Source organism: Cotesia typhae, unplaced genomic scaffold, assembly GCF_013202065.1.
Source record: "Cotesia typhae breed Kobodo isofemale line unplaced genomic scaffold, CoteBio_Ctyphae scaffold_13, whole genome shotgun sequence".
Taxonomy (NCBI): Eukaryota; Metazoa; Arthropoda; class Insecta; order Hymenoptera; family Braconidae; genus Cotesia; species Cotesia typhae.
In genome coordinates this window covers 19,105,379-19,131,316 of record NW_027423774.1, presented here as the reverse complement: position 1 = coordinate 19,131,316, position 25,938 = coordinate 19,105,379, and the positions used below count along the sequence as shown (strand labels likewise).

The following is a 25,938-nucleotide window of genomic DNA, read 5'->3' as shown; positions in this document are numbered from 1 at the left end:
TGACTAATAATAAATAATAATAAAAGTTTTGAAAATAAAATAAGCTTTTTTCGTTTCATGTTCTTTAATAAAAATCCTGACTTGACTTTTAATTTTCTCACATTTGGTATCCAAAAGAAATAAAAAAATTTCCATTGAAATCGCAAAAAATAAATTCTCGTTTCATATATAAATTTAACTCTACTCGCGTATGTAATCTTTACTACCTCGAGACTTTGTTGAAGGGGAAACCAAAAATGTGATGGTTATTACAGTTGTTAGCCATGAAAATTTTATAAAAAAAGTTTTTAAATCAAAAAAGCTTTATCGGTGCTTCTTTTATTTCTATTCAATCCTGTTTTATCTCCAGTAGAAGCTATATTGCGCAGTATTCAGCGAGGTAATACATCAAGATGCTGTTTTAAAGAATTTATAACTTTTTTATGTACTAAACTTTACTATTTTTCTTAAAGGTTCACGCGGTATCAAATTTTTTTATATACGCTAGAATTTATCTTAAATAAATTATTTTTTTTTTTTTATATTTTTTCATTCAATAAAAATTTATTATTTTTCTTGAAAGTTAACTATTTTGATGAAAAAAATAATCTTATTAATAAAAAATAAATATTATTAATCGCTAATTACTGCTTCATTCAAAATGCTAATTGAATATCGAGTTTCAGAGATAAATATTAAGTTACTCTTAAAAATGAATAAACATGAAAATTTACCGAGAGTGACATCAAGTTTTGGCCAAATTTCAACGATTCTCCAGTCACCTGGTTTGAATTGATTCTTGATCCTCAGCAATTCGCAAAGATTGTCAACTCGCAAATTTTTTTCAACCTCGACAATTGAATACGACTCGTCGACGTTGTGAAAGGTCATTTCAATCTGAAAAATAGTTATTAAAAATGTTAATTATTATTGAAAAGTGAAAATAATATTTAGAAAAAAAAAAAAATAATAACCTGTCTATCATCATCGGGAATTGTTTCGTAGCCGCTTTTCCTTCTAAAGTCACGAAGCCTGGTCCTAGATACATTTCTTGCCAGTGAGGAATAGCTCCAATTCCTGAAGGAAAGGTCTGAAGTAGTCATGGGAAACGTCACCGATACATTCTGTAGACATTCACACATCTTAGGTATCCAATCTGGAAAAAAATTAAAATTTGTTGATTTTATTGAAGTAAAATAAAAATGATAAATTGATAAATAAATACATGTATAAGCATAATTAGCTGTGATAATTTAAAGTGTTTAATAAAAGAGTAAGTAAATTTAATTAAGCCATATAATTCAGGTGCCAAATAAAAGAGCCCTCTTGTTCCAAATATTTATATTTTTATACAATCTGGGCTTGACGCTTGACGATCACTGTCTTTACGTGACATTAAATCTTATACGTACACCGGTGATCTTTTATATTTTATGTATTTAAAAAAAAAAAAGACAACACAAGTACAAATGTGAATAAATAGACAATAATTTACGTTAAAAAAGCCACTCAAAATATTTAAATATTAAATTTATAATTATCTACTACATATTTTTTAACCTGAATATTATTTGATAAAATTGATTGTTTTATCTTAACAAACATAATTATAGGAAGAGTCAAAATTCAAGTGAATTAATTTTTAGGTTAGAAGATTGACTCCGGCCGCTGGATGATTATTTATCAAATTGTTGAGTTCTTCAAGTAATCCATGAGAAAATGTCAAGTACTCTACCACTTCACTAACTACTATTTTTATAAATCAAATTTATACTGACAATATCAGACACACGACACTTTTTTAAAATTGAAATTATGAATTATTGTATAATACTAAAATTGAGAGACTTCTGAAAATTTTTAGAATTTTTTTAACAAAAAAATTATAGCAAGAAAATTTAATTTAAAAATATCATCTGTAAAAGCTCTAAAAAATTATAAATGAGATTTTTATAAATAATTTTTTATGCCTAGTTTATTTTTTAAGAAAAATCAAAAAATTGTCAAGTGTCTGCTAACTTCAACCTCATATTATTGTTCAAATATTAAAAATAATTATTTAGAAATAAAAATGGTCGAGTGTCTGCTGTTTTCATTATTACTAAAAGCTTCACTAACTGAAGTTCCATTTTTACCTCACTTCACTTCTCACCACTCGTGTCTCACACTGATTACTTTGTTCTTCATTAAAAAAAAAAAAAAATAATAATAATAATAATAAACTCGCGACAATTAATTAATTACGGAAAAAAAAAAAAATAACTAATAAACATTGCTGATGCTTATGAAACAAAAATAACAAATAGACTGACATGTGTTTTATTTCTTATTTGAATTGAGACGTAGAAACGAAATAAAGAACATTTGACAACGTAATTCCGAGAAATTTTTTCTTCGTTTTTTTCCACGAATTTATCGATCGACTCTAGACTGAAATAATACTAACATCTTTACTCAGCCATCTCTAATGTCACTAACCCATATGTTTAGCAGGTCATAACATGTTTTTTTATTTACATTTTACGGATTTTATTTTTTTTTTTTCTATATTTTATTTCTCTTATTTTTTTTCATTTGTATACCGACGCTTTACACTCATTGCTCCCGTGCCCGAATTTTATTTTCTCCCGCTTTTTATTTAATTCAATCTTGTCGTAAATATCACTTGTTTTTTTTTTTTATTTCAATTAAAAACTGTCATTATTCTATTATTTTTATAAATTATTAACCTAATTAAATAATATTAATAAATAACTATTGACGATCGAGACACCTGCGACGCGACTGTTACCGAAAAGGAAGCCATAATGACTATGCAAAATTGGTTGAGAATTTTCTAGTATGATTTTCAACGCGCGCGCTGATTGGCCGAAAATTTGAATTCGACCAATCAAAAAATTTTTAACTAACAGAAAACCGTTAACTTTATCAGCCAATAGAATTCAAATGTTTTTTATTTAACCGCCAGCGACGTCTAGTGACTTTAGAAGAATTAATATTTTGCAGTGTCATTGTTGGGGTGGTGAATGTCCTTAAAAATTAATTAATAAAAAAGAATTAATAAATAATAATCAATTTGTATTAATTATTTACCGAATTGATGAAAAATAAACATTAATAGATTAATAAGTCGAAAAAACAAGGGTGACGTTTATTGGACTCGGGTAAATAAGAACGCGAGACAAACACAGCCTCGGGAGCTACGCAGCAACAACTGCAGAGACAACGTAAAGGTATGAGACAAAATAATATATAGTTAAGTGTGTAAAGAGGTGAATAAAGAATAAAGATATAATATTATAACAATAAATAAATGGGTTAGTGACTCGAGAGACGGTAGAGAGATGTATTTATATTACGTTGTGTAGAGACGATCGATAAATTCGTGGAAATAATGTGAGGAAATTTCTCGGCATTTTTCTGTTTAATGTTCTACTGCTAATTTATAAATAATAAATGACAGTTCTAATTATTATTTTTTTTTATCAGTAAATATTAAATATTTATTTATTTATTTATTTATTTTTCAGGTTTTTACGGGCTTATAATTGTGGATTGTAGTGAATATCATGTGTGTGGAGGTAAATATAAACGCAATTCATCAATAGTCAACAGTGCAAGAAATAAGTGAAGTAAGGTGTAATATTTAGAAGGTAAAAATTAAACTTCCTTTATTGATAATGAAATCGGCAGACAAATATTTTTGTCTTCAAATTAAATTTAATATTTGATAATATTAAAGTTGGCTGACAGTTAAAATTTTTTTGATTTCGCTTTATTTATTTTATTAGAACTAAAAAAAATTTTTTTTAAATTGGATCGACAGTTTTTTCAATTCTTTACTAGTGAAATTTTTTTTTAATTTTTTTGTAATTAATTTTTCAATAAAAAAAAGTCTAAAAATTTTTAGATTTCAACTAACTTAATTTTCATGAATATTTATAGCAAAGAATTAATTTTTATTTTTGTCTGTTGTTCTCGGGGTATAAGTTTTTTTTTTTTAATTTAATTAATTAATTAAATCATTTAGATAAAAATTTTTCTCTATTTATCGTAGGTTGCCGGAAAGAACCACCAAGTTGTTAAGTGCCGAGCCCCGAAATGATCAACTACTGGTGAGTTATAAAAATATTTATTTTAAAAGTATTATTACGTTTAAATAGTCCATTAATTAAGACATTGAAGCATAGGTAATAAAACAGCCTCGATATTAAAATCCAAGGTACTGTTGATTGTTCTTGCAATACGTAATAACTAATAACTATTTAGTTATTGTGTTGATACATTGAAAATAGCTTAGACGTAGTTGGAAAAAAATAATAAAAAAAATTCAGGAACAATAAACAAAACAATAAAATGGTTTATATTGAGATTGTGACGCTCGATTCGTAATCTCACATTATCGTACGTCAAAGCAGTTAACGAGAAAACCTAAAGGTCAAATTCTAACGCACTTCAATTCACAATTACTCTCTGCAAGAACGGAGAGCAGGTTAAATCCTGGTCTATTATATATAATACCGGCGAGTAGAGGCGAAACTCGTATATCGTCCACAGTAAACCGGTTGATAAATTTTTGTTATATAGATTTTCTTCGTTTGACCTCGTCTGTATCCTTAACTTATCAAGCGATGATACGTTAATAGTTGAAAGTCAAGCTAAAAATGAACATAACTGTTTTAATTACACGGTTTGGTTCAGTACAAACTAAGGAAAAGTTAATAAGAATTATCGCCACCGGTAGACATTATTTTTCACTATAAATTACTCCAATTTTTTTTATTGACTTTGATTATAATTCATAAATTTCTTTTTACAAAAAAAAAAAAAAATTCCTAATTTAAATTTCACTTGCTCAAAATTATTTTAAAAATAATAAAATAATTACGTTGCTGTTATAAAGACATTAAAGTACGTCAGTTTTACTCAAGGTCATAGAAAATTGTACGAAGTAAAATTTTTTAACATTTCACAAAAGTATTCATTCACCACTCAAGTGCTCGGGTTACTAGTAAACCGCATCGTAAACATAAAATAACAATATATTATTGTTTTAAATAAAAAGCATTTATTAATACGCTACAAAAAAAAATAGCAGACACGACAATGTTACATTTTTTTTATAAATATTTACAAATAAATTATTGTAAAAAAATATGTATTTCAATATGACATAATTTTGTGTTTTTTAAAAATTAAATGTAAAAGATCTATTTCTGGAATTGCAAAACTTTCTCGTGTATTTATTTTGATAATTCACAGTGCATAACATTACTCAGTATGAATATTTATTTGTCATTTAGTTTTATCAGGAAAACTTTCACTAATTTGTTGGTTTGTTTTAGAAAAAAATAAAATAGAGTAGCGCGGTAGTTTTCACGGGAGCACGACCAAGTTTTGAAATCCATATTATGCGATAGTTACACAGAGAGTTAAAATAAAATAGAGCACAGGTAGTGTTTATTATAGCAATTGCTGTGAACTCGTCGGCAGACGATACGTATGCTAATTTTTACGAGCACACTCTCGCTCTATAAGCATACATATTTCACCAGACGTATTACCATCCAGAAAATCATCTTCACGCGATCCTATTTCCGGTTAATTTTAACAATAATTGCGCCATTAAATTAAAAGACCGTAATAAAAATATTAAAATAATAATAGTGATAATATTTTATTATCTAAAAATTATTCATTTTGTTCGAGTAGATTTTAAGCCGCAAAATAAAATCTCATTTGAGATCCGATTCCATTAAATTTAAGATAAAAAATGAAAATAAAAAATTGTTATATGCTTTTTTCCGCTTCGACTTAAAAACTATCTCTCTTGAAGGAAGAATAGCTTTCGTGAATGACGATGCAATTTGGTTGGGTAGAAGTCAGACACGGTGGCTCCTCCCCCATCTACATGTATTATATCCCGGTAGGTCGTAAAAATTTAGCACCAATAATTGCTAGATACACGATATACAGCGTGGAAGCCCCCAAGTCACTCCTTACTCATATTTTTAATACCTCTCTCTTTCATCCTCATAATGCGTGATCCACATACACAACACCATACATCCAAAATATATAACGACTCATCGCAAATCTTTTGAAACCATATTAACATCCGGTATTGTTCTTTATTAAAATTAAAATATAAAGTAATATAACTCAAGGCATTTTATTTTTTTAAATATTAAATTATGTACACCTTTTATAATTAACTCGTTTTTTTTTTTGTTTATTTTTTTTTTTCTATTAATTTATCTTACGGTCTTGTGTGTATGAGACTCTCAAGCATTTGTATAAATATTATTGTTGAATTAATCAATTATAGTTATTATGATTACTATTATCATTTTTTTAGAGTAAACAAAAAATAATGTGTGTAATTTTTTGTCTCTAAAATAAAAATTTTCTTTTTATAATTTTTAAAAAGCGCGCATTAATCCCTCTGATACAAAATAATCCGCTGAGATTATTAATATTAAAAAATTTTTTCCCCTTTTATTTTGTTTAGAAAAATTAATCCAGAGGAAAAAAATAAAATAATCGATAGTCGATCAAATTTCAAATTAACTTTTAGCGACGGTACCGATTTCAGACTGATTTATTAATTAGAAAATATAGTATAAAAAAAAAATATCAAACAAAGAAGACTTAAAATATCATCTAGTTAAATTAAATTCAGTGTAGACATAACAAAGTAGCAGAAGAGTAGAAGAGTAAAGAGTGAAGAATCCTCTAAAATGTGTGCTATGTACAATATTATAGACAGAGTCCAGTTAGAACAAACACAACGGATATAAAATACAAAATATAAATATAAGAGACCTGACATCGCGAACTCACGTAGCCTTGGCCTACTCTACTCGTCTACCTATACCACTTGCAATCTCACCGTTTAGTTTTAGTTGTATTGTATTGTTAGTTCTACACCGTGTCTTTTTCTATCTTCTTCTCTATTTATTTTCTATTCCCTTCTGCCTCGTCCTGTTCACCCCTCTAACCCTTCAGCCTGTTCCCTTTCGTTCCCTCGAACGAAATAACTACACAGCAAAAATTGACTTACAACCGTCAAGTGAAAGCAATTCTTGAATACACATTACAAAAATTTTAGTACCTTATACCTGATTTATATTATATTCTAATTTATTGATTAATAATTATTATTATTATCGGGGAAGAATACGAAAAAATTATTAGGGAATTTTTTAAAGGGATTCGGCTTCCTTGAGATAAATTTTAATTGAAGAATTTTTCTATATAACAACACAGTTGCGATCAAGATTCGTGTATCCAGTTTATCCTTAAATGGAGGTTAAAATAAATAAGCAAAGACAGAGAGTTTGGGAGTCGTGTTTATCGAACTGGGTGGTCATCGGTCAGTGAGATTGCCGACGACGACGTTGTTGACATTTCGATCATTAAAAAAAATTTTAAGAACAACAAATTAACTAAGCTCAAGATAACAAAACCCAGAGGTTAATAAACTTTTAGACTCAAAAAAGTATTCACTTAAATTTTTAAAGTAATTACCGGTTTTTTAAGGGGTTATAAGTAATTAGAACGCCTAAAAATGCGATTTTTTCAATCATTTTCTCTGAAGAGGCCTTTTTAATGATTTTGAACTTCATGTATTAATTAATTTTTTTTTAGAGAGATAATTTTAGGCTTAAATTATTTATGAATATATAAAATATCCGTTAGAATTACATAAATTTACTGAAAGAAAGCGTCGAAATTTTTTTAGAGAATTTACATTACAAAAATTAATTTTTTTTTTTAATCCTAAACCCGTATAAGCCCTTAAATTCGCGGATTGCTGGGTAATAAATCGCAACTAAAAAAAGAAAAGAAACAAAAAAGCTTCATCCTTCTAACTGTGAAGTGTGATATAAAAGAGAAGAAAAATAAATAAATAAAAGTTAAGTAAAGCTCGCCATAAGCTCGGGAAACCCAATAGATTGTTGACATTCCGTTGTAGCTAATTCTACTTCATGATGATGATATCCCACAATGTATTAGAGGCTTGCTCTGAATGTCGTGAGTATATATACTATATATATAATACAGATATGTGGATATGTGGCTCAGACTCGCTCTCTGTTGGTCATATGTACATATATACTCAGCTAGGAAACTACTATACGCGTCTGATGTCGTTCTGGCCAGGACGTGTAATGGTCAAGTGTGTATAGAGGCTCGAAAACCACAACGGGTTTTAGTGGATCAATACCGACTACTTTGTGATGTAACAGTATTAAATTAATTATTAAAATCTAATCACTGTACATCTCGTGTCTCGTATGATACATCGATCGTCCCGGTCTATTATTGGATGCAATGCGATTTATACTTTCCAGAAGGAAGCGGTCCCGTAACAAGTCTCTGTATTAAACTGTTTTAATAATATTAATATTAATATTAATATTAATACTAAGAAGCTTTAGGCCAATTTTTGTCTTTAATTTAATGTTTAAAAAAATAATAACAATCATAATAAAATAGATTGTATTGATCTTGATTATCGGCATGACAGACAGGAAAGCAACAAATATTATAATAATATAATGAGAGAACAGAAGGATGATCAACTTTAAATTTAAGTTATAATATTGAAGCAGACAATGTATGATAAGTCAGAGGTGCGCAGAACGAAACGATTGGGGCTTGCATAAATAAAGTGCAACGCTTAACTCGCGGTATATAATCATGAGCCATAATCCGATATCACTGATGGCCGATCTGGCCCGAGAGCAAGCGGCACAAGGTTCGCATCGATGAATCGGCTCGTTATCTCGCTCGTTTGACCTACTGACGTGACTCATTACTGTTGTTCATCACATCACTAATACTTGCCTTTAACTCGGTTTTACTTTGCCCAACATTATTACTTTCCTCTCTGTTCTGTCTATGCTCTTGCAGGCTGCACACTGTAGACACACGTATAACACACCAGCTTCACTGTGTAATTCTTCCTGAATTGCAGCTGCCAGGTAGACAACCATATAATGCTTTACCATTATGTTATATACCTTAAAAAATACATCTTGTTACAAATAGTATCATCAATACCGGTAATAGAATTCATTTAAATAGTTTTGAATAATGGAAAGTCCACACCTCTTATTTATTTTTATCTTTATTGCCGCTGAAATTTGATTATTTTTTTTTTTATTCGAGTCTTCTATCAAAATATGTTCGTTTATCATGTTTTAAAGTCCTATTCAAAAATCAGCATGGTAAAAAAAATTTTTTAAAGTTGCGCAAGATTTTTTTAGCTATCAAAATTCTGGATAATTTTTTTTTTTTTTTTCAACTAAAAAAATAACTAAGCTTAATTGCTATTTTTTCTAATTTTTCTTAGAAATTTAACTCCTTGAAATAACGCCTCCAAGAAGAAAGCTTTGTCTGCTCTCGCCGCGATATTGCACAATATTTACAAGAAAACAAGGGTAATAATATTCTAAAAGATCTAAATTTTCAAAGTTCCGTGTTTATTATTAATTTAAAGTCCATTAAAAAGCTCATCTAGACAGATAATTGCATATATTAGATAGAGGTTTGCGAAAACAAGAATATTTGTCCTCGTCCTCCATTGTTGTTTGTTTCCTGACCTTAATTACACACAGCCACGTGTCATTCTCTCTCTCGAGTTGTTTAAAAAGACATACAAGACACACAACATACTCCGACACTAAATTATACCTCGAGAACTCTATAACAAATGTAATACTTATGAAATAGTCTTCACTCGTACTGTACAACACATAACAAACTACTATTTCAATCGACTCACACTCGTTTTTTTTTTTTTTCTCATTTGTTTAACTTTCAATAATTGTAATTATTATGTTATTTTCATCACTAAATTACCGCCTATTACGGATTATCTTGATTGCATGCACCTTTGTGAATTTTACACGAGTATAAATAATTTTACAAATAACAAAGTATTAAAAAATGATTATAGTTATTGCAATAAAATAATTGTCAACAATGCCGGTTAGGTATAGTATTATTATTACTATGAGTGAGTTTATAAATATAGCGCGTTATATAACTGGGTATATATTTACAAACAAGTACATTGGTCTCCAATATAATGATAAACATAGCTCTTACGCTGATGTCCGTCACACAAGTGTGTATTATAAGTACAATTTGTTCTAAAGAGAAATAAATAAATTCCATAGTTTATTTTTAAAAATAAAAATAACAAGTAAATAATAAATGAAAGTATTGAATAAAATCGTATCGTATAGTAAGTTCATGTAAGTTCAATAACCACTGGCGTGTAGTTGAGTGTGTATGTAAAGTTAATGAATCAAACAAGTATGATTATATACCACCAGCTTAAATTGTTACCTTTTGACCCTTTTCCCATTTATTTGAACTAACTCGAGTTACAATTCAATTATCTGATCTTACGGGCTTAAATATTTCAATCGATATTATAAATTATAATAATTGATAAAATTGATATGATATAAACATGACTGATCACTGATCTCGAGATCAAAGACGTTATATTTAAAGTTGTATCCGCAATGCGGTTTTCTTCAACCGTTAAATTATTCTCTTTAATGTATGGTTAAATATTTTTATTTTTTAAAAACAACTGTTAAATTTAATAAAGCGTGAATGATTGTTTAAATTTTTTAGCATAATTGTTAAGTAAAATTATAAATTCGTAATTTTTAGGACTACTGTCAATAAAAATTTGTAAGGTTTTTATTTAAATTTGATATCCGCTATTTCGTAATTGAATATAAATGTCTTTTGTATAAAGAAAAGTGAGTTAATTTTAATATTATTATAAATTTAAAAAGATTAATGATGTTTTTGAGAAGATTTATAATGTAGGTCTTTAATATCACATAAAATATTTATAAATATTCCGAGAACTATATAATAAATTATAAATAGTTGAAAAAAAAAAAAAAAATACAAATTTGAATAAATAGTTAAGTTAAGTTGTTTTTCATAAATACAATATTTAAATTGAATATAATTATTTATAGTGTTGAGTTTTATTTAAAAGGAGAGATTAACGCGTCTGACGCTAAAGGGAGCAATGACTAGTTTATTTTTTGGAGAGTACACCGAGAGAATTAAAAAAAGCCCGAGGAAGGAGCTAAGGGGGTGTGTATAAATGGGTACGCGCGACTGTAAGCAAATTTTTAGCAAAGAAAACACAGAGGTCTGGCCAACTGCCAGCTTTAATTAATTCTGCGGTATAATTATCAACTAACAAGACTGAACACGTAATTAGTCACTATTATAGTAACCAGTAAATTCTATTTTATTTTATTTTTTTTAAATAGAATAAATTGTCGTTCAATAAAAAACAAACTTATAATTATGTATCGTTTGATTTCTCCCGTAGTTTGAACACTAGACCGAGAATTTATAAATTTCGTCAGACTGCTGATGACTCAATTGATTTGAAAAGATAATCCTGGTAAATTAGCATACCACTATTTGTATTATTTTATAATATTTCTAAGAATCAATTTACCTGATGATGTACACGCGAGAGAAAGTTTATCCTATTTATAGACGTTAGTTGTGATATTAATGTTTAAATGTTTTCTTTGATAAAAGATATGATGAAAGTATTATTCAGTCATTTTTTATCTTATTGATTTATTATCGCTGTACTTTTTCAATTATTTCATCATCCAAAATAACAGAACAAAAAAAAGAAATTAAAATCCATAGATATTAAAATTTTTTTTTTATCAAAAAAACTTTTCAAGTAAATATTTTCCAAGTTAACGATAATTTTTTTCGAGTCAAGATAACATTTGGTCGTGCGTCAATTAATAGAAACGACAAGATTAATTCAATAAAAATAAATAAAAAGTATAAGGGCAACTCAAGGACCATTAAGTAATTTTCTCAAGAGTTTTACGCCGTGAATAATTGTAACAAAAAAAAATAAACGAAAGCTGTGCTCGGTAAATTTGAATCTACAGCTTGTCGCAACTGAATAATTATTAAATAAATAAATTTATTGGTAGTTTAAACGGAAGATAATTGAATGAAATCATTGACAGAGTATGTGTATAATAACAACAATTATATGAAATAATAAAAAATGAATAAAATATTGCTTCTACAAGCCGTGACGAAGTACTCGGAAACAAAATATTTATTGACCGTTCTGGTGACGTACGTCATTGTATATATACTGTCTATTATACCCGGTATCGAGAGGTACGAATAGCAATTTGACAAATATTTTCTGCGTACGCTGATAAACTCGAGGGAATACTGAACAAAAGGACGATAAATAAATACACATCTACATATTTTTGCGTGTATCAAATATAATAGAATAGGAGGTTGATATATCTATCGGACAAATAAAAACAACGAGGATAATTTATCGCGTACATACCGTGCTACGACACGCGGTTGTTTATCTCTGGATAATTGTCGACTAGATTGTTCAAAAGAGCCTCGGTTTATCATGAAAAATTATCAACTACTTTGATTGAGGGATATTGAGAAATATATTTTGTGTTATTTATCAATTCTCGTCGGTATTTAAATAAACAACATTTGAATTTTACTGGATAGAAGGGCATTTAAATATTTGTTTTTATTTATTTAAAAAAGCCGATTTTATACGAAAACATATTATATGAAATTTTGATTAATTTATTGATTACTATTTAGGAAATATACAAACAGATACACGCCTCAAACGCTAACAGGAATTTTTTTATCGAGTCAAAAATATATAATAATGATGATGAAAATAGTTTTAATGTTCAGTAGCATTTTATTGTCCAGAAACATTGAATGAAAATTCTAAATTTATCAAGCGTTTGAAGTGTGCGATAAAGATACAATAAAATAGTTAAAAATATTAAGCATTTAAATAGATATTGATACTGTGAAAAAATATTTAATAATTATCAAATACTCACGATGGTGTGTAGGATAATTATTGTTGTTATTCGACATAACTTTATAATCCATGTTGGCACTCGCTTCTTCAAGAAGCACTTCACGTTCAAAAATTAATATTGCCAGTACGCAACATTATTAATCATTAACTATTTATTATTAAAAATATTATTTAAAGAGTAACAATTTGTTGATTTATATCTTCAGTCGTGTTTGAAAAGATCGATCGACTTTATTGGACAATACACTTTTTAAGTCACTTCCAATTTCGAGTTAAATATCTAAAAAAAAAAAATATTTTTTTTTATCTTTAATAAAATCAATTGGATTACTTTTATAACTGGATTACTTCATGTACTTGATATAATTTTAATTGTTGATAAAATATACATTTTTAATTATTTTCTTTAAAAATTATGAATTTAAGTTTGGGATGTACGGTTTAGCTAGTGAGCGAATAGAAATATTTTAGTTTAATAACATTTATTTAAATAAATCTAACTAGAAATACACGCGTGTACTTAAAACGAGGTGAAGCTAATGGGTTTTCGGGACTGACTGATTTTCTCCAAGTGTCCATCTAGGCCTCTGACCTCTCAAGAGGTAGGGGGGTACTCGATGGAAGTATAGAGGAAGTATATTAAGGGTAGGAGTACTTACTTGTACGAAAGTATGGGTCTAGGTACAAGTAGGTATAAGTATAGATATATATTCTGAAGGTATGGAAAATTACAGAAGTAGAAGTATAGTTGAGGAAGATCGGTAGAAGTATATGTAAAAGCAATCAGTGGACTCAAGGACCCGGTCGCTGGCCATGCAACACAAGTTTCTAATCCTTTAATTGCTTTTTAGAAAACGGTAAATTATTGGGATTTTTATGGGAAGGTTTGGGAAAAACCCTTAAACTTCTCTAAATCATAACTATTATTTAATGAACTATAACTAACAATAGTAATGATTAAACAATTATAAATGATAATAACTAAATAATATAATAATAATAATAATTAATAATTAAATAATTATAAAAAAGGGGAAGATATGCCCCCACATAAGAAAAAAAGAAAAAATTGAATTATCAAAATGATTAATTAAACTAATTTTTTGGATAAATTTTAAATCAACCTTTGATATAATAAATAAATAAATAAAAAATAATTACAAAAATGCATCCGCAATGATTAAGTTCAAAAATTAATACGACAAATATTTTCGGTAAAAAAAAGACAAATAAAAGTACCTAAATAAATAATAAGAAATGATAGCCACATGATATATATATATATATATATATATATATATATATATATATATATATATATATATATATATATATATATATATATATATATTCGTGTAGATACGCACATACTTAAGATCATAAAAGCATTTCTAGGAACTGAACAACATACAAAGTCTGTTATGTTGTTATTCTAATCGAGTCGGTACGAAAATAGACGGCGTGGGCGGCTTTTCAGAGTAGAGCTGCATAGCAATATTATATATATTGTCTATATATCTATATCTGAGGCTATAACTGTTTTGTGTGCGTCTGCATACATATGACAAGAAGAGAGCCGAGATGATGTGACGAAGAAAAGCCAAAGGAGTCTTTATATGTAGTGTGTCGTGTCCTATACTACTTACTACTACTTATATTACCACTACTAGTGTATAAATATAAAATAACTGAACACGTATAACAACACGATACGGTAGAGTTAATATAAGTCGAGTTGAGTGTCTGGCTTGGTTTCATTTGGTTTCGGGACTGAACAACAACATCATACCATACCATACCATAGCATATCACTATAAATATATAAATATATACGTATGTATCGGAATGAACATACGCATAGCCACGCGGTGGCGTCTGTTTACCAGCAACTTTATATTTTTTATTATTATTTTTATTATTTATTTATTTTTTAGTATTACTCCCGGCCACTCGCCGATCACCCCTTCCTCCTCTTCTACCTATGTATAGGGTTCCCCACCCTTTCATACATGAACGCACATACAAGAAAGACCACACCGCGAGTTATCCTTTCTCTCTTTTCTACGGCCTTTTTCTTGTTGTTTTTCCTTTTTTTTAATTTTAATTTTTGTTGTTATTTAATTTCATTTTTGTTTATTTTTATTTGCTAATCCTTTTATACTTTTCTTGTCTCACTACACAAGGATCAACATTTCACATGTATACATTGTTACTATACAGTATACTACGAGTTATGCAAAAAATAAAAAACAATAAAATAAATAAATAGATTAAAAAAACTAAGACAAGGAGAAGCTGGTGCAGGCTCGCGTCGCGTAACAAAAGGCGCCGCGGAGAGCCGCAAACAAGCAGGAGGTCCTTGTTACATTCGGTGGACAAGCCTCAACTGGTACAAAAAAATTTTTTTTTATTGAAGTAGACGATTATCAATTTTTGACTTGATATTGAGTAAAATCAACAAAAAAATCGGAATTTTTGATAAAAAAAATTTCAATCAGCTTTTAAATCAATAATTGTTAAAATTTAAACTAAAAACGATGAATTTTAGTTAAAATTTTAGAAAGATTTTAATTAAAAAAATTCAATAAAATTTTTTTAGTTTATAGCAAAAATAATTTATAAAAACAATCAGCTTGACGAAAGAAAGATGATTGATATGAGGAAAGATTTAATATTTAGAATTTTATTGGGATGTCACACAGAAAAGCTTTATAACGTAACCATAGAATTTGAAACGACTAATCGGATTGGATATCCATTTCCACTACTCATTTCGACCCGTTCAATGTATCAGGTACACCAGCACCAGCGAAACTGCAAGTACTGACTGGCGCTATTTATTTCAATTCTTCATACGCCGAACAGAACAGAACAGAGCGGGTATATGTAGTATAGCGACACATACAACAGATGAGAGTATATGGAGCGGTACAAGAGTAGAAGAGATACGATTAACTGTGACGATGACTGGACTGGTACTATAACTATTACCATTACTATTACTATCACGTATACTATTCACTAGACTACTATTTTAACTTGGACGCCCACACACTCGACACAGGCTTTGGCTCTCAAACGCATAATTTATACGTCGCGAATCGCGAATCACGTCAAACAATCAAGCAAATTGTTCGCGGTATCGCGATACTTTAAATTACGAGGCAACTTCAATGCTATACTGCGCTATCCTCGATAATATAATATAGCTGAAACTAAAATAACAAAATTAATTGATCTTTGCTGTCATACATTTTCATTTATTTTTATTATTTTCCACGGCATAAACGCGCGGAATTTAATGGCCCTGAACAAAATAAATTATTTTATTCATTAAAACTACAAAGTATTCGACTCGACGGATCGAAGAAGACGAAGACGAAGACGAAGACGAGGAAAGTATTAAGGACGAAAGCTGAGAGAAAGGAAAGGTGATCATTTATTTGAAAGTATGAAAGTCATTCAGTCCTTGAGAATTTCAAAGCCTTTTTCTGTGTAGACGTTTCAAATATTGAGAAAAGTTTCGACAGACTTATCACTCTTTTTTTTTTTTTTTTTTTTTAATATCAATATTAATATTGTTTGATGGTTAATTACGGATATTTTGTTCTTATCTGACTCTGTGAAGATTATGTATTTAATGATCATTTTTACCCGGAAATCACAACTTTTGTTTATTTTTACTACTACGATTATGAGCTCCAAAAAAGCATTGCGTCATAAATACACAAATAAAATAGTTAAATAAAAGTGAGTCATCAAAGAAAAGGTTTAGTCGGAATTTAATAATCAAGCCAATTGAGAATTTAAAAAAAATTCTTAGAGATTTGTCAGTCATTTAAAATTGAATTTTTTAAATATTTTTTACTAGAATTTAATTAATTTTTTTTTTAGTTCACCAAAAATATTATTAAAGTATCCATTATGGCAATTTTTTATTTTTTTACCCTGAATATTTTTAGTATATACTTAAAAAAAAAAATTCAGTCGATTTTTTTGGCTCAGTCTAGTGAATATTACTATAAATATTATTTCGCAATACAAAAAAAAATATCAGAGAGAATCGATGATAAAACGGCGAAGAAAATAGAAATGGTGTGAAATGAAAAAAGTTTAAGAATAAAAGTCACGACCTTTTTCAATTGCATTCTTATATACTTACAGACAATCCGATACAATTTTATATATATACAATTGACGATGGAACTTGACAGGTTCCGAGGAGAAAGAACTCGAATAAGAGGATGGAACGAGAAAAGGAAATAGATAAAAACTAGAAAGCTTTTACGATCACCCACACCGAGGATTTTTTCCAAATATTAAACGTTAATTTCATCTCTTATTTATTTTTTATTCCGAGTAAGCGACATTCATAAATAAATGCTTCCATTAAGCCGGCTTTTAACACATATTTATAAAATAATAAACTAACAGAAATCGTGGCTCATAATTAAATATTACCATTCATTCGAATTTTATTTTCTTTTCATTCTAATTAAAAATAATAATGATTAAATAAAAAATAAAAACAAGTATGTTCAGGTACTCGATCCATTTATTCTTCGGCGCGTCAAGTGTGACGTACGACGTTAAAAGATTAAGTTAGATGACGATATAATAACACATACTGCACGTGAAATGCAAAGTCTACTGTTCAGCTGTGTCAGCGGGTTTAATCAACAATTATTAAATACTATCGCTAATTAAAATTTAAATCCGTTAGTAAAATTTTCTTCCCACAAGATCAGTCCACTTTAATTTTTTTTTTTAATTATTTAATTCAATGATAAATTCACAATTATTAATCTCAAATCTAAAATATACAAATTGCTGACTACTTGCAAAATTATTAATGCATTTAATACGCAACGACTGACCCAATAATCTAAATAAGTTTATTTTTAATTTGTCGCTCAATTTAATTTTTTTTGACCAAACTAATTTTTAGAATTCCGTCGGATTTAATTCCGCAGTCCTGAGATATAAAAAAACATATTTTCGCGGACTTTAAGATAAATTTAAATTATTTCTTCCCTCAACAGAAAATTTTTTTACTTTGAAAATAATTTATAAAGAGTAATTAAGTTTTAGAACGCGTTACTCCAAAAATCAAATTTTTGAACCTCTCTCGGGTTTTTTAAGCAAATATTACAAATTTTCATCAAGTAATCCAGTTTTATGGTCAAAATATTAAATAAATTATTACCATTACGGGGATAATTTTAAATAAATCCACTGACGCTGAAACTAAACTAAAAAATTCACTGAAAAACACTGGAGAGCACTTGAAAACTCCAAAGATAAAAAAAATTAAAACACGTTAAAAAAAAAAAAAAACTAAAAAACGCAAACTGCGCAAAAACGTTTAAAGGTATATACGTACTAGTAATCGATAATCTAACCTCTCACAATTGCATCACTTTCTTAGCAGAGCCCGACACGACCCGAAAAAGAGTGAATAAAGGTACAGAGCCAGTAACTGACATACAGTTCAGGTAAATGGAGCGAGATGCTCATAATTAAATGACAACAAAGTGTCACACTAGTGACGCGGATTTCGGATAATAAATTTAGGATTAATTATTTGGTGAATATTAATATAAATACTCGAGATAATTGGTAACATAAAATTGAAAATATAACGAGAAAGGTACTGCGTAGGAACAATAACACTGGAGCACTGTTATCACGTAGTAACGACTGCGGGCTGGGGATAGATTGTAAACAAAATAAAAGCAACAGTCACGAACGGTGAACCTCTGCTCCGGACACCTGGCGTCAATTTCACGAACAACGAGCGTACTTCTCACGTGGAGTCTCGCGTAGTACTAACCCGACGATTCCCGCCACCTCACATCCAGTCATCGAGCGCTCACAGGCAAACTGAACACCAGGCGAGCTACTCACTTCCATACACATCTACATGCACACACACACATTTATTCAAAACTGTGTGCTCCAATACTCTCGTGCTTGCCACACACACTTACACGTCCAGTCAAGTCGAGGAGGATCACAGTCACCGGTAACCGCGCAGGGCCAATGATCACATATAATATTCATTTACTGCATGTCTATCTTTGCTGCTAAAAACGCACTGTGGTATGTTGTTGTTGTTGTTGTTGTTGTAAGAGACTTTTTTTTAGAAAAAATACTGTTGGAAAATTTATTTTTGTTTGAATGAGAAAAAATTTTTGAGAATTTTCTTTATTCAGTCAAAAGTATTTTTCAATCAATTTTATTTTTCAGTTTAAATATTTTTTACGAAAAAATTTGGAAATTATTCATTAAAAGTGAAAGAATTTTTATCTTGGATTTCAAAATGGAGTAACTTGAAAAAAAAGATTAATTGAAATAATTGAAAAAAAAATAACTTGATAAAAAAATATCCTTGGTTAAAAAATTTTCATCCTAATTTTTTTTCCAGCATAGGGATTAATAATTTCGTCAAATTATATAAAAAATGTTGAGGATATCTGAGTAGAGTAGAGGCGAAGGAAAATATCGTGTTTGGGTGACGCCTTGGATCTCTATCTGTCCTTAGCGTCTTATAGTATTTTCCATTTTACTATCTTGTTCTCTTTATCATGAGCTCGTTTCTTTTTGCGTTGTTAACCCCTTTCTTCTTACGCCCCTCACTCACTTCCTCTGCATTCCCGGCCGTCGTCTTTATATCACATATATGTTATATTATATTAAACACAGACATATAAAGAGAGTAGACTACACACTAGTAGGCCCACCACGACGCCGACGCAAAAGCGTAGGCTTGTCTTCAGTACATGTACGTTTTATAGGCATATATATCCTCGATCCTGCTGGTGAGGCATAACGATTTGATCCTTTTTCCCGGGCTATCTGTATCCTATATAATAACTTTCTGTTAAACAAACGGTGCATGGGTGTCTGGCTTTTACTTTTTACTTTTATTTTATTTTAGTTTATTTTATTAATCCCACAAATGTTTGACGTTATTAAATACCACGACAAATTCAAATTTTATTGCCGACTGTAATTGTCTGTTAGCAATAATTTATTATTCTTATTTTTACTAGTATTATTAAATCAAAATTAGCTTACTTATTTAAGTTTTAAATTTTTTACTTTCAATTCAAAATTCTGGATTAAATATTGAAGATACGAAAAAATTATGAACAATATTTTTTATAGAAAATTTTATTTTCTACAAAAAAGGTCTTTATTAATTTTTCCATATCTCTCGTCATTTCTCCATAATTTGAATTTAAAGTTCAAAAATGAAGTTATAAAATTTGTACATAATTTTCAGAGATTTACTTGACTAAAAAAATATTATATGAAGCCTTGTTAATATAATTATTATTATAAACATTAAAGTTCGATCACAATTTCTCTTTTTTTTCGCCGAATAGCAAATTATTTAAAAATTTGAAAGCTTTTGTACAAAAGTAAAAAAAGAGGTTAAATTAACAATGAAAAATTAATATCTGAAGGGAGTAATAACAAATGGTTGGTGGCGTAGGTCCTGGATACGATATAAACAACCAAAGGGTGGGTAATGTCGGGTGTGCGCAGTAAGTGCAAACTTTGAATGAGTTTGCGCCGATGACATTAAGGGGGCTGAGTATCAGGGGGATTTTCGTTAGCTGGTTGTAAAATAACGGTTACTATATGTCTATAGTAGATTTCATGGGCTGTAAACGTGATAAAGCGCACGCGCTTCAAACACCAAGCATGTTCTTATTGCCATCATGTAGCTCACCGTCCATCCACATTTGTATGCCGGGAAAAAGCACCTCATTACATACGTACCATCCATGTATAAATGTAACCCACGTTATGGCCAAGTAATACAGAGTTAAGTGGACAATTCTTAGAAATTCCAAGAGGACGAGAATTAAACTGTCCTATCATTATTACATTAGTATTTTGCAGCACATGTTCATTCTTACAATTCACTCAAACACTGACACATGTTTACCGGACAACGCTGATAAATAAATTATAAAAAGGATTCCGTGTCACGGTAATGCATATATGCATGCTCGTTGCTGACGTAATTCTTAGAATATTTATAAATAACTATCTTTTGTAGTTATTAATAGATCATACCGGTAATGTTGATGCGGAGGAAAAGTAAATAATATTTTTACTTGCGATTTTTTTTTTTTTATTTCATAGAAATTTAAACATTGCATTTTTTCTCATGAAGAAACTTTAAAAAATTTTTAATATACTTACTTTTTAGACAATTCTTGAGTTCAATTTAAAAAATGAGCTAAATTGGTCAAAAAAATCATCTATTATTTGGCTTATTTTATGAAATTTTACAATTGCATTAATTTTAATAATTTTCTAATTTTTTTTTTTGTAATTTTGATGTTACTAATTTTTTTTTAAGGTAATAAGATAATTTTTCTCATATCATATATAATAGTAAGACGAAAATAATTATTGAAATAATTGAGTTAAGTGCACAATAGAATAAGTTTGTTGGACATAAAGGTAGCTAGTTTGCATCTGCAGTCATCATCGAAACCAGAAGTACCAAAACAGCAACTGCGAGCAGTATATTTGCGAGTATACAGCACAAGAGTGTAAATATACACACATGTATGTCACAATAGAGTCGACAATAGTATTATATAGGGTAGAAAGATAGTAGTGTAGAGTGCGCCAGCAAATAACAAAGGAGCTCGAAATACCAGTATTATGTATATAGAGTACCGAGGAGAGGAGATCCAACAGTTAACAACAGTAAGATAGAGGATCTGACGGCTAAGAAGAAAGAACAAAAAAGCAGATGGTGCGTTATCTGTCGCTGTGTTACATTCTACTGAGAAGAAATAGATCAAGAAATAATAATAATAATAATAATTTAATTGAAAATATTGAATAGAAAAAAATTTTACATCGGAAAAAAATTAACTTGATTTCAGGGATAATTTTTGAATCAAACTTTTAAAAGTTTTATTTTATTTTAACATGAAACGCATTTATTGTTGTTCTTTTAATTTGATTTTCAATTAAACTACAATAATTTTAAATGAATTAAAGTTAAAAAAAGATACTTTAATTCAATAACAAACCTAACTAAAAAGTAGAAAATAATTTTGGAAGATTTTCAATTAAAATGACAATAGAGTAATTAATAAAAAAATTAATTTTATTGTAAAAAAATCATGGGAAGCTTTTTATGATATGTTTATCAAAACGTACATTTTTTTCTTACACACAAAAAACAAATTTCTTACGCCAAGAAAATTTTAAGGAAAACGAAAATTATTTTGGAGCAAGAAAACATTTTCTTGGCTCAAGAAAATTTTATTGACTCAAGAAACTTTAACTTCATTCAAGAAATTTTCAACCTTTCTTAATATTTTCTTGAGCCAAGAAAATTTATACTTCAGTCAAGAATTTTTTTTTTCAGTGTATAATACAAATTAAAACTACAGTCAGATATTGAATTTTGAAAAATAAAATCATATTTTTTATTATTTTAAATTAAATTTCAATTGGGGATATCCGATAGATTATAATATGTATTTCCATATGTGATATGTGAATAATAAGAAGCATCCGAATGACGAGGAGCAAAGAAGCTGGCGGGGCATCTCCATCCTCTACCTCTAGCAGCATACAGGAGAGTACTGAGTAGAATTATATACATATATATATAGCAGAGAGTCGGTTCAATAAATGCTGCGGCCGTTGCCCGAGCTACTAGCTACTACTAATATATATATATGCACACATATATACAACACTTGAACGGCGTATTAGTATACTACTACTGATAGTGAGTACGAAGTCGGGAGGCGGGAGTGGAAGAGGAAGCGAGAGAGGTTGATTGGAGGAAGCGAGAGAGAAACAGGCGGCGCGGAAACCGCGAAGCGAGACCGAGCGACAACAAACCCACGCCTGCGCCACGTGGGGGCTTCAGTATGCTATATGTATAAATACATATAATAGTACAGTAGTAATGCCTACTATACAGCATACAGCAGACCGTAGACTCAGTCCGTATCAGTACTCCCAGTTAAGTCTAGTTACAGTCCCAGTAGTAGACCCGCGACAGAGTGAGAGCAGAAGGAGGGAAGAGACAGGGGGAAGCCAAGCCGTGTGAATCGTGGCTCCCGAGGAAGCTAGAGGCATGCGGGACTTGCTCGCGAGAAAGAGAGAACGCCGCCAGACGATAAGAGCGCGACGGCTGCCGGTGAATCGGGCACACGTGCAACAGAGTAAGACACGTTGTCGTAGTGCTCGCGGCGATCGATAACTCCCGTACCGAGAGAGAGAGACAGAGTGATAACAATGCAACGTGGGTCGGTGTAATATATAATGTTGATATTGAGCGTTCACCCGGTGTAGTACTATACTACGCAGAGTTCAGTCTGAGTATGAATTTCACCAACTCCGGCTTTACTTTCGTGTTCGGCTTTTATTTACTTTACTTACTCCGTACTCTGCTACGCATTGATGATGATGATAATAATGTTGTATACCAGTAGAGATATCACGGAAAAAATTTTGCCTTATGAATTTCATTCTTAAATTTATATTTTGTAATAATTGCTACTCTGTATTTTTATTTTTTTTTTTTTTTTTCAAAATTTGTTTTTAAAAAATTGGGTTAATTTTTCATATAAAAAATAATTAGGCTTATGATGAATTTGATTCTTAAATTAATGTTTTGGAATAAATATAAAATTGTAATGAATTTACCATAAAAATATACGAAATTCTTGAAAATAAAAACATTTTATGATAAATTTATTTTTATTTCAAAATATAAATTTAAGCATTATATTCATTAAAAAAATAATTTTTTATATGGTCTGTAACATTTAAATTTCTCTGTACTATCTTTCCCTCCATTTATCTTACTTGCATCACAAACTTATAAGTACACTTGCATTTAAGACTAAAAAATTTTTTTAAATTAAAAGTTCTTATTAAAAATTTATCTTAGAAGAAAAAAATCAAATAATAATGATGTAATAAAACTTCAAGGAACATATGAACTTAATTTTGGTACAGAATCTTTCGGAGTACCGTCATTTTCGTAAGAGCAAAGGATTTCGTTTTCGAGGTGAATAGAATAGAAGTTGGAGGATAATATTGACCAGTTCCTTCCATTACTATAACATTCTCTCTCTCACTTCTGAGATCCAGCTGCAGCCTTTCGTATCGTCGTAGTAGTCGCATAGCAGTTCTATGCGTGATGTCTGGGACTCCTCCCAAATGACACACCCTGCAGTAACCACTGAGATGCGTCGTCTGCTCGCGAAAACTCTTGAGTACTCCAAAAATTTTTCCAAATTTTAAACTTATTCTTTCATTATAATTATCAATTAAAAAATTCTTAATTTAGTTTTTTGAAAATTAATTTTTTCTCAGTAGTGTGAAATATAACTAGTCAGACTTTCATTCCTTACATATTTTATTTATTATCATTCTTAATATATTAAATTTATAAAGTACAAGATGGTGACTAAGATGATGATGATGGGGGTCTAAAGTTAGGAGCCAGGGCTAGATGCCAGTGAACGAAGCTTTTAGGATGTTGTTTAACGCGCCACGCCTGTTTCTACGGACGCCGGCGCCAGAGGATGAAACGAGAAAAGACAAAGATAGTAGACTGGATAAAGAGAGAATGGAATGATAACAAGAACCATCGACCGTAAACGCTGTGTGTTGCCCAGACAATATACGAGCAATCCACTACCGTTTATACGCACAAACCTTTTAACGTCCCACAAGTATTTTATTTATAAATATAAATTTAAATAATTTGATTCTATTTATACAAATTGATACGAAAAATAATTTTTTTATGCTAAATTAATTAATTAAAAAATCGATAGATAATAATAATAATTTGACAGAAATTTGGGGAACATCATTACTATTTTTTTTTTTTTGGTATTATTATTATTTATTTATTATAGAATGATGCATATATGTGATAAAAATTTCTCGAAATAAATCAATAGGCAATTTATATTATTTTCCGAGAGTCAGCTGCAGTGGTATCAGAGTGGGGTCCGTATGCAGCCGTACCCCACTCTGCAATGCACGCGACATCGATTATCTTCGGCTCCCTGCTTTTATATTCTTCATCTACATAACATCCATACAAATATAAATATAAATGCATATGTATATGATAGATACAGTCACCCTTATCTTGAATTCTGCACTCAACTGGATGGTATTGTGCTGCACACAACAGAACAGTGGTGAGCAGAGCATCTCGACTCTCAGCTTTGAGTACAATATACCTAGACGTAGACGTCGATCTTACTGGTATCGACTAAGAAAGGAAGGAGCCTACCCCGCTGGTTCTGTATGCTAAAGGGAGTGATATGTCGTCAGTGTGCAAACTCGACAGAAGGCAGCGAAGTCATAACACCAGATTTGATGAGAACCAGCAAAGTCAAGTGAATTTGCGTCAACTTTGCGCCAGAACTCAGGACGTAGAGCAACAGAGTAAGAGCGAATGTTGATTCTCTACGTGAACACAGTTAGGGAAGGTCCGGTACCGGTTCGAAGACCCTACACAACTCGTCGCGCGCACCATATCACGAGCCACGAGAGGCTACATAACACTCTACTCCAACAACTCAACTCACATTTTCGATCGTTCACCGCATGCGAATACGAAAAGCCACAGGAAACTAGAAACTCAATCCATTCATGTCTCTCCCTTCTATTCTATATACATATAAGGTCTTTGTCCCCTGTATGGTGTGTGTCTCTTATTCACTTGGATGGTTACAACTATACAACCATACAACTGTACGACCATACATACTCGCCATTATTATTTATTATTATTCTCCGGCACTCATTACCGAGCTTAAGCTGTCGAGATACTCCTTTTCTTTACCGATATTTCTTCAAGTGACTTTTTTATTTATTTTTCTCAGTTTTTTTTAATTTATTCCGCACGAAAAAAATAGAAATTGCAAAATTACATTTTTGAAAATAAAATCCCAAGAAATAATTTTTATAAAAAAAAAAAAATTATTATAAAGTAGAAATTGTGAAAATAATTTTTT

General features: G+C 29.8%; 2 protein-coding genes across 9 annotated transcripts in view; one reads left to right on the top strand and one right to left on the bottom strand.

Moving 5' to 3' along the window:
- Positions 1-13,102, bottom strand: part of LOC141534327 (growth factor receptor-bound protein 14) — a 155,211-nt gene extending 142,109 nt beyond the window's left edge. Inside the window, exons 1-4 of one of the 5 annotated variants that reach the window (XM_074253631.1) lie at positions 2,426-2,790; positions 2,115-2,160; positions 954-1,135; positions 714-876 (exon numbers count right to left, since the gene is read on the bottom strand). In XM_074253631.1, the coding sequence (XP_074109732.1) occupies positions 714-876; positions 954-1,121 (331 nt within the window). In that variant the 5' untranslated portion in view covers positions 1,122-1,135; positions 2,115-2,160; positions 2,426-2,790. Of the gene's footprint in view, positions 1-713; positions 877-953; positions 1,136-1,204; positions 1,361-1,539; positions 1,810-2,114; positions 2,161-2,425; positions 2,791-12,914 lie in introns of those variants that run through there. The other 4 variants (XM_074253629.1, XM_074253632.1, XM_074253630.1 and 1 more) reach the window with 4 other exon arrangements.
- LOC141534322 (SET and MYND domain-containing protein 4) overlaps positions 2,966-25,938 on the top strand; it is a 62,006-nt gene continuing 39,033 nt past the window's right edge. For 2 of the 4 annotated variants that reach the window (XR_012480398.1, XM_074253613.1), the window contains exons 1-3: positions 2,966-3,212; positions 3,510-3,632; positions 4,037-4,094. The gene's annotated coding sequence lies outside the window, so the exon portion shown is untranslated. The remainder of the gene's footprint in view (positions 3,213-3,509; positions 3,633-4,036; positions 4,095-25,938) is intronic. The other 2 variants (XR_012480397.1, XM_074253612.1) reach the window with 1 other exon arrangement.